The sequence below is a fragment of the Pteropus alecto genome, unplaced genomic scaffold (assembly GCF_000325575.1).
Source record: "Pteropus alecto unplaced genomic scaffold, ASM32557v1 scaffold206, whole genome shotgun sequence".
Lineage (NCBI taxonomy): Eukaryota > Metazoa > Chordata > Mammalia > Chiroptera > Pteropodidae > Pteropus > Pteropus alecto.
Genome location: NW_006438906.1, coordinates 4,943,755 through 4,957,061, shown reverse-complemented (window position 1 = coordinate 4,957,061; position 13,307 = coordinate 4,943,755). Strand labels below are relative to the sequence as shown.

Here is a 13,307-nt window from a genome sequence, read left to right as displayed (position 1 = left end):
AGGAAATGTGCTTAATGTTAAAGCCAGTTTGAATTAGAATTTGCCGGACCAAGTTAAAAGCACCCAGCAGATATAGTGTCCAAATGACACTGTATCTAACTGTCTAACAGTATTTCATTCTCCCCACAGTCAAGACACTTTGCCTTTGCTCCCAGGACATCAAGAGATAAGATCTTAGCAGACCATTGAAATAGCATTACTTTTTTCTCAGAATATACTTAATACAAAGAGCTGGCCCATGTGAAAACGTCAGTGGTGGGCCACAGTATTTAACAAACTGTCTCCTCCTTCTATTATTCCTTTTGTGTCTGATTTTCAGAAGACTCTAAATGGCATTCTAGATGAGTTTGATAGAGAAAGCATTGGGTCGTCTTTACTGGCTGTTACTAAATCTAGCTAGGATTTCACCAGCGGGATCATCATGGGGCCTGATATTTAGCACATATGTATATTTGCATGTGACCATCCAATTTCTGTTCCAACAGATAAGAAATTCGGGGAGCAGTACACTACTTCCTTTTTTTAAATTAAACTGATTAGAGCAGTACTCTACATTTGGGTGATGTTTTAACAGTTACATGCTTTTACATACATCATCTCAACAACCCAGTGGAAAATGGCAACTGAGGAATTATTATGCCCATTTTACAGATAAAAATACAAGAGGCCCAGTGACTTGCTTAAGGTCTTGCACAGTCAGAAAGTGATGGAGTTTGGGCTTAAAGACATTAGATTCTAAGTCAAAGCCTTCCCACTACTTAGGATTACCTCTGAGATGCCTGCACATGATATTAAAATAACTGTCAATATTTTTTCAGTTCTTACCATGGGCCCGGTACTAAGCTAAGCACTTGATACGTATTCTGTATTGAATCCTTACAGCGAGCCCATGAGGTCTGTGCCATTACCATACCCACTTTACAGATGAAGAAACTGAGATCCAAAGAGGTAAAATGACTTGCCCAAAGTCACCTGGCTAATCAATGGCAGAGCCAGGGTTCCAACCCAATCAAATAGCACTCCAGAAAACAAGGTCTCAACCACTTTGCCATACTGCCACTTCGGCAGGAGTAAGAGATGCCTGTTCTACACAAGATGGCTGGTAAATCTGCCCAGAACCCACCAGTTCAGTAAGGACAGAACTCATATTTAACAACACAAACTACAAAGGATTATCCAATAATTTTTCTTGTTCTGGAGTGTGTTCATACGAAGATTACCTAAAGTAAGCCAGAGCTTAGATGACATCTTACTAAATTCTCTTGGCAATTTTATTGTAACAGTAATTGCAACTCAATTTGACCATTCTGAAAGACATTACTGCTTGCTTAGCCTACAGCTGTTCCTTGCTTCCCACCACAGATACACACATACCCCTCCATTCCTTCCGTAATGGCAAAGCCCAGCTCCCATTGTAGAGAATGAAGACACTAGATGCACACATTCCTAGACTCTTCTGCATCTGGAGCATGAGTGTATGACCCCGGCCTGGCCAGTGGGATCTGATGAGAAGACTCATGGGACCTGTAGAAAAGGTGTTTCTCCATGATAAAAAGAAATGCATGAGGAAATACTATCTTTTATATGGTAGATGTGGCAGTGCCTGACTGACATCCAGAATTACTGCAGCCATCTTATAATCATGATGACATAGTGACATAGTTGACATGGAAGATATCCGAGTAGAAAAACAGAAAGCACCTGGTCGTGCAGAGCTGCTGAACAACTCTGAAGCTGCTCTACCTCTGGACTTCTTGTTAGGCAAGATCATAAGTGTCCTTGTAATTTAAGCCACTTTAGCTTGGCTACTGTCTTACCTGTAGCCAAAAGCATTCTAACTCTCAAGTTTCAAGAGGCAATGCTACAGAGAATAAAGAGCTCTGGATTTTGAGTTCTAATCTATTTAATCGCCAGGTGACCCAAATTGCTTAATCTCCCTGAACTTCATTTTCTATATCTATAAGACCGAGATAACACTCAATAACACAATAACATCAATAAAACAAAGATAAAGCAGGTTATGAATATTACATGAGATAATGTATACACAATCACTGTGTCAACAGCAATGTTTTACTCAAATGTAATTGATCTAGGTAATAATTAAACTGTAGACTTTTTAAAATGAAGCCATCTACCTAACCCAACTCTCTTATTTGACAAAAGAAGAAATATCGACTCCAAAAATCAAATGACTCAATGTCACAAAGCCAGTTAACAATATAACTAAACCACACATCTCCTGATTCTGAATCCATTATTGTCATGCTATCCTCATGCTGATAGGTAATGAGCTAGACTAAATATTGGCTATTCATCATTAAGCGTTTATTGAACACATACTGCATGCCAGGTACTATTCTAGATATTGGGAACTCCTTGATGAACAATAACAACAAAATTTCTTACCCTCATGGATTCAAATACAAACCCAAATTCCAGCCAATTCCAACTATATCGACCATGTTTACCAGGCTTTGCTAAAGAATGAATGTGAAAAGCCTAAATTTTACTCAATGAAAGTTGGTATTAAAATCGTAAGCTCATTAGAAGGAGTTGTGAATAATCATGCTGGTAACTGAGAAAGTGGATAAAATGGGAAAGATGGCTAGGACTCCACTCTACTTGAAGCAGCAAGACTAAACAAAAGAGGTTAGAGGTAAGCCAGGTCCTTCTCTAGTCTCCAGACTTCAAAGATTGGCCCAGTTGGGAGAATTCAGCAACTCCTGCCCTTCCCCAGGCTCCGGTCTGATGCCCTGAACCCTCCTTTGACTGTCCATTTGGAATTCCTCTTTCACACTACCTAAACAGTCACACTCAAATGACATGATGGGACAGCATCCCAAACCCTGTGAAGAGACAGAGCAAGTGACTTTCTGCATCTCCTACTGGAACTGGCTATCAGGATGCTGAGACAGGCCATAAAGTTGTTTGCTTGAAAGTTTTCTTCACCAAAATAATGCCAAAATTATATAATTTGGAAAAAAAAATTGTAAGCTATTTATCAAAAAAAAACACCTGTAACCCACATTTTTGCAGATGTATGTGACTGTTTAACAGTCCATACACTTACTTAACTCTGTGATTCTCTAGAACAGAGGAAACAGGGGAGGGAAGGAGGGAGGGAAGACAGGCAAGAAGGAGGGCAGCAGGTAGGCAGGCAGGCTGGCTGGCTTCTGCAGGGCATATACTAGTGACTACAAAAGGTTCTTAAAAAAAAAATCTCACTCTAAACAAATAGCAAGTTTGTTTGGTTGGTTTTTTGTGTTTTGTTTTGTGACCTTACACTCAGAAGTACAATTTCAGTTCCTGGGTTTGGAATTCTCTAGAAAGGTACAAGGTCTAAGATTATCAAAAGAAAATCTTTTAATTCATTCTAATTGGTTAAATGATAATCACCATTTAGGGACAGAAAGAGCAGAAAAAGATATGCCACAAAATGAAACAATGGATTTTTTATTTTTTAAGCAGTGCCTAAATCAACATTTTGGAACACAGCTTTTTAACCTCTGGCATCAGCTGGGCTGTACAAAGTAACTTTCCAAACTGTTATTAGATTGGCTACAATTTATTGTTTCCCAGAACACCAGTCAACAAATACATTTCCTTTGAGGACAACTTATCTATTCTAAGGAAGACAGTCAGGAACCAGGGAAAAACCAGTAGTGTCAACTTCAAGTGGGACAGAACAGGGCAGACAGAGAGCTAAGAATGCAAAGAACTCAGCAGCTCCACTCCCTGCTGCTGGCCCCTCCATTATCTATATATTCAATTTAAAGGACTTGTGCATCCACTTTAGGACGTAAAGCCAAAGTGCGCAACTCTCTCTGGATCACAAGACAGTACATATCAAACGTTTCCGTGCAACTCTGGCAGCAGAAAAACTGCCTATCCTGCTAATCCTTTTATTAGTAAGTTTAGCAGCAGTACTTAGCTCAGAATGAAATTCAGTGAGAACCTACTTTCCATGGGGCACCACATTGTTGCCTTGAAACTTGTCCGGTTGTCAACTTACAGATTAGTTGCCACCTTCCGGGTGTCACAAGCTCCCACCAGGAAAAAAATAGGGGAAATGGGGAAGAACTTTTATTCATTCATTCGTTCTTGGTTAACACAGCCCAGAAATGGATTCCTGCAGCTGGGAGTCGCTGACCGCATTCCCCTCTCACCAGAAGGGTGTAGGGTGCCATATCTCCTGAAGCTCAGTCCTGGAGCTTCATTCAAGACTGGGGTAGCTGAGAAGAGGAAATCTCAGAGATAATTAAATAGATTTGAAAGAAGCCAATAGTACCAAGCCCTGATACGACCTTTCCATATCGTGTATGCCAAGTGGGTCATGGGAGAGAACACACGCCTGACTACATATACACCCACCAAAAGTATGCACGCGCGCGCGCGCACACACACACACACACATCCTTGCAGCTCATACTAGCCCTCCTGCAAGTCCAAAGGCACTTAACTACCAGAGGATGGGGCTACCAGGAAACCTGTCTTTGCCCAAACAACTCTCACCTTCCCCAACCTGGGCAAGAGCCAATGTCTACCAAACTTCCAAGGGGCGCCTTTCCCCCAGGACCCAGGTCCTGCAGGGCTCCCTGAGCCCTGAGCTCAGTTCAGCTCTGCCGGCCTCAGAGCCCTTTTCTTTTCTCTGAAACACTAAGATTTCACACGATTCTTTTCATGATAGCTCCAGTTCCCTGCAGCGCACACCCCATCCCTCAAGGCTGGAGCCTGGGGCTGCCTGGCCTCTCTCCCTCCTGGGAAACTTCGACGACTGCCCTCGAGGAGCAGTAAAGGCCAAGGGCAGGGGGCCGGCAGGGAGCGGGTCCCTGGGTCTGATCGTACGTTTGGAGCCTGGGCGCCAGAAAGAAAAATGAGTGAACCGGGGCTAGTGCATGCCTTCTCCACGTGGAGGAAGGGTGGAAAGACTGGGAAACCTGCAGGTGCCCCTCTCGGTTCTTGGAGCTCCCATTTCCTGACAGGATAAGGGACAGAGGGGTTAGAGTGCCCCAAGATGCAGCTGCCAGGTACCTCAGCCTGGGCGCAAGGAGACATGAGCGTAGCATGCATGCCAGAAGGGGCCCGGGCACCTACCGTGGACAGTGCCCCCATCCCCGGGTAAGACTTCCAGCCTCAGAAGGCGGAAGAAGCGAAATCTGGCTTTCTAGCAGGTTCCTCGCCTCTGACGGCTCACGCCCACCCACAGAGGCCCCCAGCCCTGCGTCCCGCACATTCCCCACTTCCCTCGCCCTGTGCAGCCCGCACCTGAATGTGGCAGGAGATCTCCGAGTCGTCCAGCAGCCGGATGGTGCATTTCATCTCTTGGCTGAGCGATTTGATGCTGGAGCTCCGAAAGTGGATCATTTTCATAGTCCTCCTGCCTCTCGGCACACAGCGGCAGAAGGCGAACATGCACCGCGGCCCCGGGGAGCGAACGCGAGGCTTGGGGCCGGCGCGGAGCTCGCCCGCGTGGACACACACACTCGTGCACTCGCCGTCCCAGACACCCGGACACGACTCAGCCCCGGGACAGCAGCAGCGGGCGCTTGCGGCCACACATGCCCCGCAACCGAAGCGCGGAGGGCGGGTCCCTCCTCCTCCCCCTCCCCCTCCGCTCCAGAGCCTCCGCCTCGCGGGCTCCTTTCTCCGCCTCCGCCAGTAGCGCGCGCTCCTGCACCTCCCTCCGCCTGGGCTCACTTGCGGAGGGTGCCCAGAGCCCGTGACCTCGGCGGGTGCACGAGGCGCTTACTCCCACGCGCGCAGAACCGCAGGAGGAGAGGGCAGAGGAAAGGCTGATACTCGTGGCTGAGGTACCCCGACAGTGGCCTGCTCTGTCGCCACCACCGCCCGCCACTGCGTCAGGCTGGGCCCGGCTGCCTCCTCCCGCTCCAGCCGTGATCACTTGCGCTCCTGGTAGCACTCGTCCCTGCCCTGGCTCCCCCACGCGCCCAACAGCGCCCGGCTATGCTCGGCCTCGGACCTGGCTGCCTGCCCGCCAAGGGATGGAGGGCGATCCTGACCTACACCCGCAGGGAGGATTCCACCACGGGAGAGGATTGATGGACCAAAGGCGAACCGACCCCCTCCCTCCCTGCCGCCCCCCGAGAGTGGCATGAAGCGCCTGCACAGCTATCACCAGGAATACGGCTAATACTTACTATCTCTGGTACTCGTGGAGATATTTTTAAGCCTTTTTTAATATTAACTGGAGACGATCTCCCCTAAGAAATTCAAAACCTTCCTTAAGCAATTTCTCTTTGGTGTCTCCCAGCATCTCAGTATGATCTTTAGTAGCAATATCTTAAACCTAAGCAAGGTGATCCCTATGCTGCCCCTATTCCTTTAGGGGCCTTCCGCCCGCTCCATAGTCGCCCAGAAATAGACACCATCTCTGGGTACTGGGGATCCTGGAATTCCCCGCCCACCTCCAGGGCTTTAGAGCCAGGAGATCTCCTGTGCCCGCCTTCCCCAGTGGCCCAGGCCCCGTATGGTATGCCCACAGGCCCAAAGGGTGACGGTGGAGGCAGGTGGATAGAGGTTAGATGTGGAGACTCGAAGTGGGAAGAGAAAGAGGGCCTCTCATCCTGCTTTCCTTTCCTCAGATGAACAGATCGTCATTAAGAAGTGTTTGTTAGAGAAAGAACTTGTTGCTCAGCTGTCAGCTCTTGCTGCAGCTACACAACACTGCTTCATCCAAAGGCTGGCTCTGCCCTGGAGCTGGGGAAGGGGTTTCCCATGCATTCCACCTAATTTTGGTATGTTCTGATGGGCCATGCATGCTCTACGACACCCCCACCCCCCGTGGTGTTAGCTGAGGCTTGGGGGTGCTGCACTGCAATTGGACTCCTCTCTGCCTGCTCTGGCTTCCTCCCTTGTTAATCGCTAATACCTTGAAGGCCAAACAGTCTCAGTATCTGCTTCTGGAGACTACAAATTGTGACAATTTGTCGAAACAGAAAGATAGAGTATACTTTATTTAACAGTTCATTCTTGCTTTTAAATATTTAGGTAATAGTACATGGGCCTCTGTGTGTACTTTTGCACTGAGCCAGCAAATGTTATGGCAGGGCCTAAAAGAGAGATCAGTATGGAGGGTCTGGGAAGATGTGGATTTGATTCTTGGCCTACCTACTAGCCAACCAACCCTGGGGATCCTGGGAAAGTCTCTTTCTTTTCTCATCTTCAAAGGCGAGCACATCTGTGTCTGTTCTACCCATTTCACAGGTAGCTGAGAAGCTGGGATGAGACAAGACCAGGGGAGGACAGATTACAGCCTGTAACCTGTAAATCCCCATATGCACAGATAAGGTGGCGGTAATGGGACTGTCCCACTCCAGTTTGAAAACTGCAACTGAAGTTGAATCACCTCCTACAACCCAAGAGAGCAGATCTAAGAGCCCAGAGATCAAAGAAAAGTCCCCACCCAACACAGTCCAAGCTTTCCTTTCAAGGCTACCTATTTGTCCATCCTTATTATAGTGATCTTTTGGTTCCAAAAGAGTCATGCTCAATACCCCAAAATTGTTATCTGAAATTTCAAGCAGAATGGGACTACCAAGAACGGTAGGAAAAAGATAGAACAAAGATCATCCAAAGTGGGATTGCAAGCAACAGCATTTTGAGGAAATGAGAAGAACCTGGGATTGGTTATCTGCCCTGGTTTGGAATGAAAACTGAGCTTCATCTAGTATAAAGATATGGGTTCGGGAAGACCTTGACATACATGAATAAACAGCTAGGTAAATTATCACATATGGTAATCTGGTTGGAAGTACCCATTGCAGACAAGGCTTTGGTACACCAAATGGCCACAGTCAAAAAAAGAAAAGAAAATCATGAAGAACAAGAGGAATTCAAAGAATGAACTAATGAACTCAAGAAATGAATTTAAAATTGGACCACTAACCGAAAAATCAATAACACATTCAGAGTCCTAAATTCTCAGCTCAAGACTTAAAAATCTATATTTTTTCTATATTAGAGCTGAAAGAATTTTTTATTAACCAAACTGCAAGGCTGAAAACCATACTCAAAATATTGTCAACAGGTTGCCAAATTACAAAGTCAATGGAATTATCGGCCTCACCAGATTTCATGTGTGAGAGTTATCATCAGGAAAGAGTAGAAATCGGAATAGAAATGTGTCCATAAAGTAAGATTTGGATAATTTCTAGTAACTTAAGGCCCCAAACTCCCAAGACCCTCTTGGCAGTAGAAGCAAAGCCTCTTCCTTCAATATAATGAGGCTGTTTCTGCCCTGTTTGAAGACCCTATTCTGACCTCACCTGAAGCAGTTACCTGGGAAAGGAAGCCCATCTCCTCCCTACCCCTCATTCACCACCTCTGACTGCTTTTACTCTTAATACTTCAGTCAGTTCCAGATACAGCCTGGGAGGCCAATTTCAAAGTGAACTCCAGGAGGAGAGAGAATTCGAAGGTTCTGCTAATTTAAATTGAAGAGTATATGTGTGAATAAAGCTAAATTTGTCAATTTGAATGCACCTTCCAGTGACTCTGGTTTCAGTGTACTATCTAAATTAACTGCAGTCAAGATTCAGCTAAATGAACATGAGGAGGAGGAAATCCCCTGGTATTTGTACAGGAAAGAATCCAAAAAATTAAAAAGAAATATTGAAGTGGATTTTCAAATGTAGCCAGCTCACCTCTCTTATAACCATGTCTCCTGAGGCCTCCATCGAGTCTTTCAGAAAATCATTGGTAAAGGAATACTGCCATCTTTGAAAAGTACCACAGTGGTCACTCCCTGTGACCAGGGATGCTGTGAAAGACATTGCAGTTAAAAAGAGCTCCCTGATTTAAATGAGGATGATGGGAGCCTGGATTAGCAGAGGACAAATAGTGGTCCTTAACCTTCAGTGCCAAGGAGAGCGTGGAGACAGTCATAAACAGTGGGGCCCAAGTAGACTTTAGAGTGATGTGAACCACAGGGAATTTGCTGATCACTGAACATCCAAGTAGGGTCCAATTGGATCTGTAGGATGACAAAATTTCTATGTCTGGTATTAAAAAAAAAAAAAAAAAAAGCCTGACTAAAACTCCCTATGAAAATTCTCTAATCAGAACCTGTCTCTACAAACAACCAGAGAAATTTGAGTAAAGGCAAGATGGGTCCACCTAAGGAGTGAGAACATTGGCCGCAGCAGTGAAAAACTGGCAAGGTCCAGTTCTTAATAAAAAAAGTAGCAGTAGAAGAGATTGTAGTGTGTCGTGTTCAGTGGTAGCTGCTGCTTCTTATCAAAAAACTTCCCAACCCACGGGTCACAGCGCTTTGGTGAGCCGCAAATGGAAAACAAGTAGCCTGGCTACAAGACTGATGGCTCTACATGTGTATTGATAAAATTTTAAGCATTTTTACAGCCATTAAAAATTGATAATTTAAAAAAATATGTAGGCATAAATATAACAAAATATATACAAGATATATCTGAGAGAAACTACAAAACTCTGATGAAAGAAGTCTAAGACCTAAATGAATGGAGAGATCCATGTTTGTGAATAGAATGATTCAACATTAGTAAGTTGTCAGTTCTCAACTTGATCTACAGATTCGATGTGATCCAAAGCATAATCCCAGCAAGTTATTTTGTGAATATTGACAAACTTTTCCTAGTTTGTATGCCAAAGCAAAAGGCCCAAAATAGCCAACACAATACTAAAGAAAAACAACTCAGAGGACTAACACTACTTGATTTTGAGACTTAATATGAAGCTACAGTGATCAAGACAGTATGGTACTGAAAATAGAAAACTATATCAATGAAAAAGAATAGAAAGCCCAGAAATAGATCCACTTAAATAGAGTCAACTGATCTTTGACAATGAAGCAAAGTCAATCTATTGAAGAAATTCAACTATTCTTTTTTGTGCTGGAACAACTAGATATCCACATGCAAAAAAAAAAAAAATGAATCTAGACACAGACCTTACACTATTCATAAAAAGTAACTCAAAATGGATTATAAACCTGAATGTAAAATGCAAAACTATAAAACTTCTAGAAGGTAACACAGGAAAAAAATCTAGGTTTGCTGATGACTTTTTATTTTTATTTATTTATTTTTTAGATGAGACAACCCTTGGTTGACCTCACAAATTGCAAGGATCTTGTCAGTTTACAATCCCTTAATTTTTTATTTTTTATGCCCATACACCTAGTCTTCCTAGGTGGTCTCCCATCCAAGAACTAACCAGGACTGACCCTGCTTAGCTTCCAAGATCAGACGGGATCAGGCTTGTTCAGGTTGGTATGGCTGTAAACTGCTGATGACATTTTAGATAGAACACCAAAACCACAATAAATTGGACTTCAAATTAAGTTTCTGCTCTGAAACTTAATGCAAAACACATATTAGACAAAGGACCTGTATCCAAAATATACAAATAACTTTTAAAACTCAAAATAACAAAACAAATTTCACCAAAGGAGATATACAGATGGCAAATAAGCATATGAAAAGATTCTCAACTTGGATTTCATTAGAGAATTTCAGAATTAACTATATTGAGATACTACTCCGCACCTGTTAGATAGCTAAAATCCAAAACACACACAACACCAAATGCTGGTGACAATGTGGAGCAACAGAAACTCTCATTCACTGCTAGTAGGAATATAAAATGGTACAGACACTTTGGAAGATAGTTTGGTAGCTTCTTACAAAGTTAAACATAGGCTTACCATACAATTCAGCAATTGCGCTTCTAGATATTAACCCATATGAGATGAAAACTAAATTCACACAAAAACCTGCACATAAATGTTTATAGCAGCTTCATTCATAATTTCCAAAAACTGGAAACATCCCAGATGTTTTTCAATAACTGAATGGATAAACAAACTGTGGTACATTCAGACAGTGGAATATTACTCAGCAATAAAAACAAATGAGCTATCAAGCCACGAAAAGACATGAGGGAACTTTAAATGCATAGTGCTAAGTTACAGAAGCCAGTCTGAAAAAGATACATGCCATGTAATTCCAACTATATAACACCCAGAAAAAGCAAAGATGTTAAGGGAAACTTGGGGTGAGAGGAAAGAGGTAGAACACAGAGCAACTATTGGTATTTTCTGCACGATTATTCTGTAAACATAAAAATGCTAAGAAAAAAATAAGTGTGTTTAAAAATTAACCAAGCTCCATCACATGAGGACACAGCAAGAAGGCAGCCACATGCAAGCCAGGAAGTCACCCACAATCAAAATATCCAGCACCTAATCTTTGGACTCCCAGCCTCCAGAACTGTGAGAAAAGAAACTTCTGCTGTTTAAGCCAAAAAAAAAAAAATTTTTGATCATTGAAAATATTTTGAACACTACTTATGTGGCTCCCTCTATGAAATTCCAGCATTCATTAAATATCATTTGGGGGCATATAATTCCATGCATCACTGACTTCTCACCAGAGAGCTCTCAACAGTAGCAATACCACATAGCATCTGCCTGTGCCTTTGACTGAACCATAGCAATTTATCTGATGGTTAATTTAACTGCCGTTTGGTTTTTGTCAGTGAGATGCTTTGTATTACAGATGAATTTAAAACATTTAGTGTTATTTTTAATTATCAATTTTTTTCACAATCTTTTCTACTAATGTAAAAATACATTTTGTTTTACATTGTTATTATTTACTATTAAATTATTGATTTTTATTACTTCTTACCATTGTTTCTTTTTTATTTATTTGTATTTGAAATTTTCAATTTGCAAAGTTCAGGTTATTGCCGGAATTTCTTAGTATTTCTGAAAAAAGTAAAATAAATATAATTTTACTTGTTAAATATACCTTTACAATTTCAGGAAATTGATTTTCAATATATGTTATATAAGGGTAGTAATATTTATATTTTGTGTACTTTTTTCAAAATTTTGGTTATTTAAGTGATAATTGTCTCACTTTGTTTACTGCACACTTTATTTCTTTGAATTTTTTATGTTATTTGTTTAATTTGTTATTGTGGTAAAATATACATAACATAAAATCTACCATCTTAACCATTTTAAGGATGCAATTCAGTGCTATTCAATACCTTTATAATGTTGTGCAAACATCACCACTTTCCATTCCCAGAACTCTTTTCTTTTTATAAAACTGAAATTCTATACACACTAAACAACAATTCCCTATTTCCCTGTCCCCTCAGCCCCTGGCAAACACCATTCTACTTTCTGTCTCTAGAATTTTGACCATTCAGTGTACCTCATATAAGTGGAGTGATAAAATATTTGTCTTTTTGTAACTGGCTTATTTCACTTAGCAAATGTCCTCAAGGTAGATCCACATTATCCCATAATGCAGAATTTCCTTCCTTTTTAAGGCTCAATAACATTTCAGTGTATGTATACCACATTATGCTTCCCTACTCATCCAATGATGGACACTTGAATTGCGTCCACATTTTAGCTATCATATATAATACTGCCATGAACATAGCTATACAGATATTTCTTTGAGACCCTGCTTTCAATTATTTTGGGTATATGTATAGAAGTGGAATTGGTGGAACATATAATAATTCTATTTTTAATATTTTGAGGAACCACCAAACTGTTCTCCACAGCAGCTGTACCATTTTACATTCCTACTAACAGTGCACAAGGATTCCAATTTCTCTACATCCTCGCCAACATTTGTTTTCTTTTTTTATAGCAATCATTCTAATTGTAAGAATTGATATCTCATTGTACTTTTGATTTACATTTCTTTAATAATTAGTGATGTTGAATATCTTTTCATATACTTTGGCCATTTGCATATCTTTTCTGGAGAAATTTCTACTCAAGTCCTTTGCCCATTTTTGAATTGGATTATTTGTTTTCGTGTTGTTGAGTTTAAGATTTCTTTATGCAGTCTGAGTATTAATCTCTTAACAGATATATGACTTGCAAATATTTTCTCCCATTCTTTGGGTTGCCTTTTTAATTTGTTGATATGCGTTTTGATGCACAAAATTTTTAATTTTCATGAAGTGCAATTTGTCTATTTTTTTCCTTTGTTATCTGTGGTTTGGCTGTCACATCTAAGCCCACTGTCTTCTGGCCCTCGAAGTTTCTGATGAGAAGTCTACTCATGATCTTTTTGAGGATCCCTTGTATATGGTGAATTGCTTCTCTCTTGCTGCTTTCAAGATTCTGTGTTTGTCTATAGCTTTCAAAAGTTTATTATATACCTTGGTATGGGTCTTTTTGAATTCATCTTACTTGAACTTCTTGGATGTTTATATTCAAGTCTTTCATAAAATTTGGAGATTCTTCAATCGTCGTTTTTTTTTCAAATATTCTC

General features: G+C 41.7%; 1 protein-coding gene across 3 annotated transcripts in view; it reads right to left on the bottom strand.

Moving 5' to 3' along the window:
* Positions 1-13,307, bottom strand: part of FRMD3 (FERM domain containing 3) — a 268,015-nt gene that overhangs the window by 234,631 nt on the left and 20,077 nt on the right. The window contains exon 1 of one of the 3 annotated variants that reach the window (XM_006916100.3): positions 5,269-5,609. The exons of the other annotated variants lie outside the window; for them this stretch is intronic. Within the exon in view, the coding sequence (XP_006916162.1) occupies positions 5,269-5,415 (147 nt within the window). The 5' untranslated portion in view covers positions 5,416-5,609. Of the gene's footprint in view, positions 1-5,268; positions 5,610-13,307 lie in introns of those variants that run through there. 3 annotated transcript variants of the gene reach the window in all.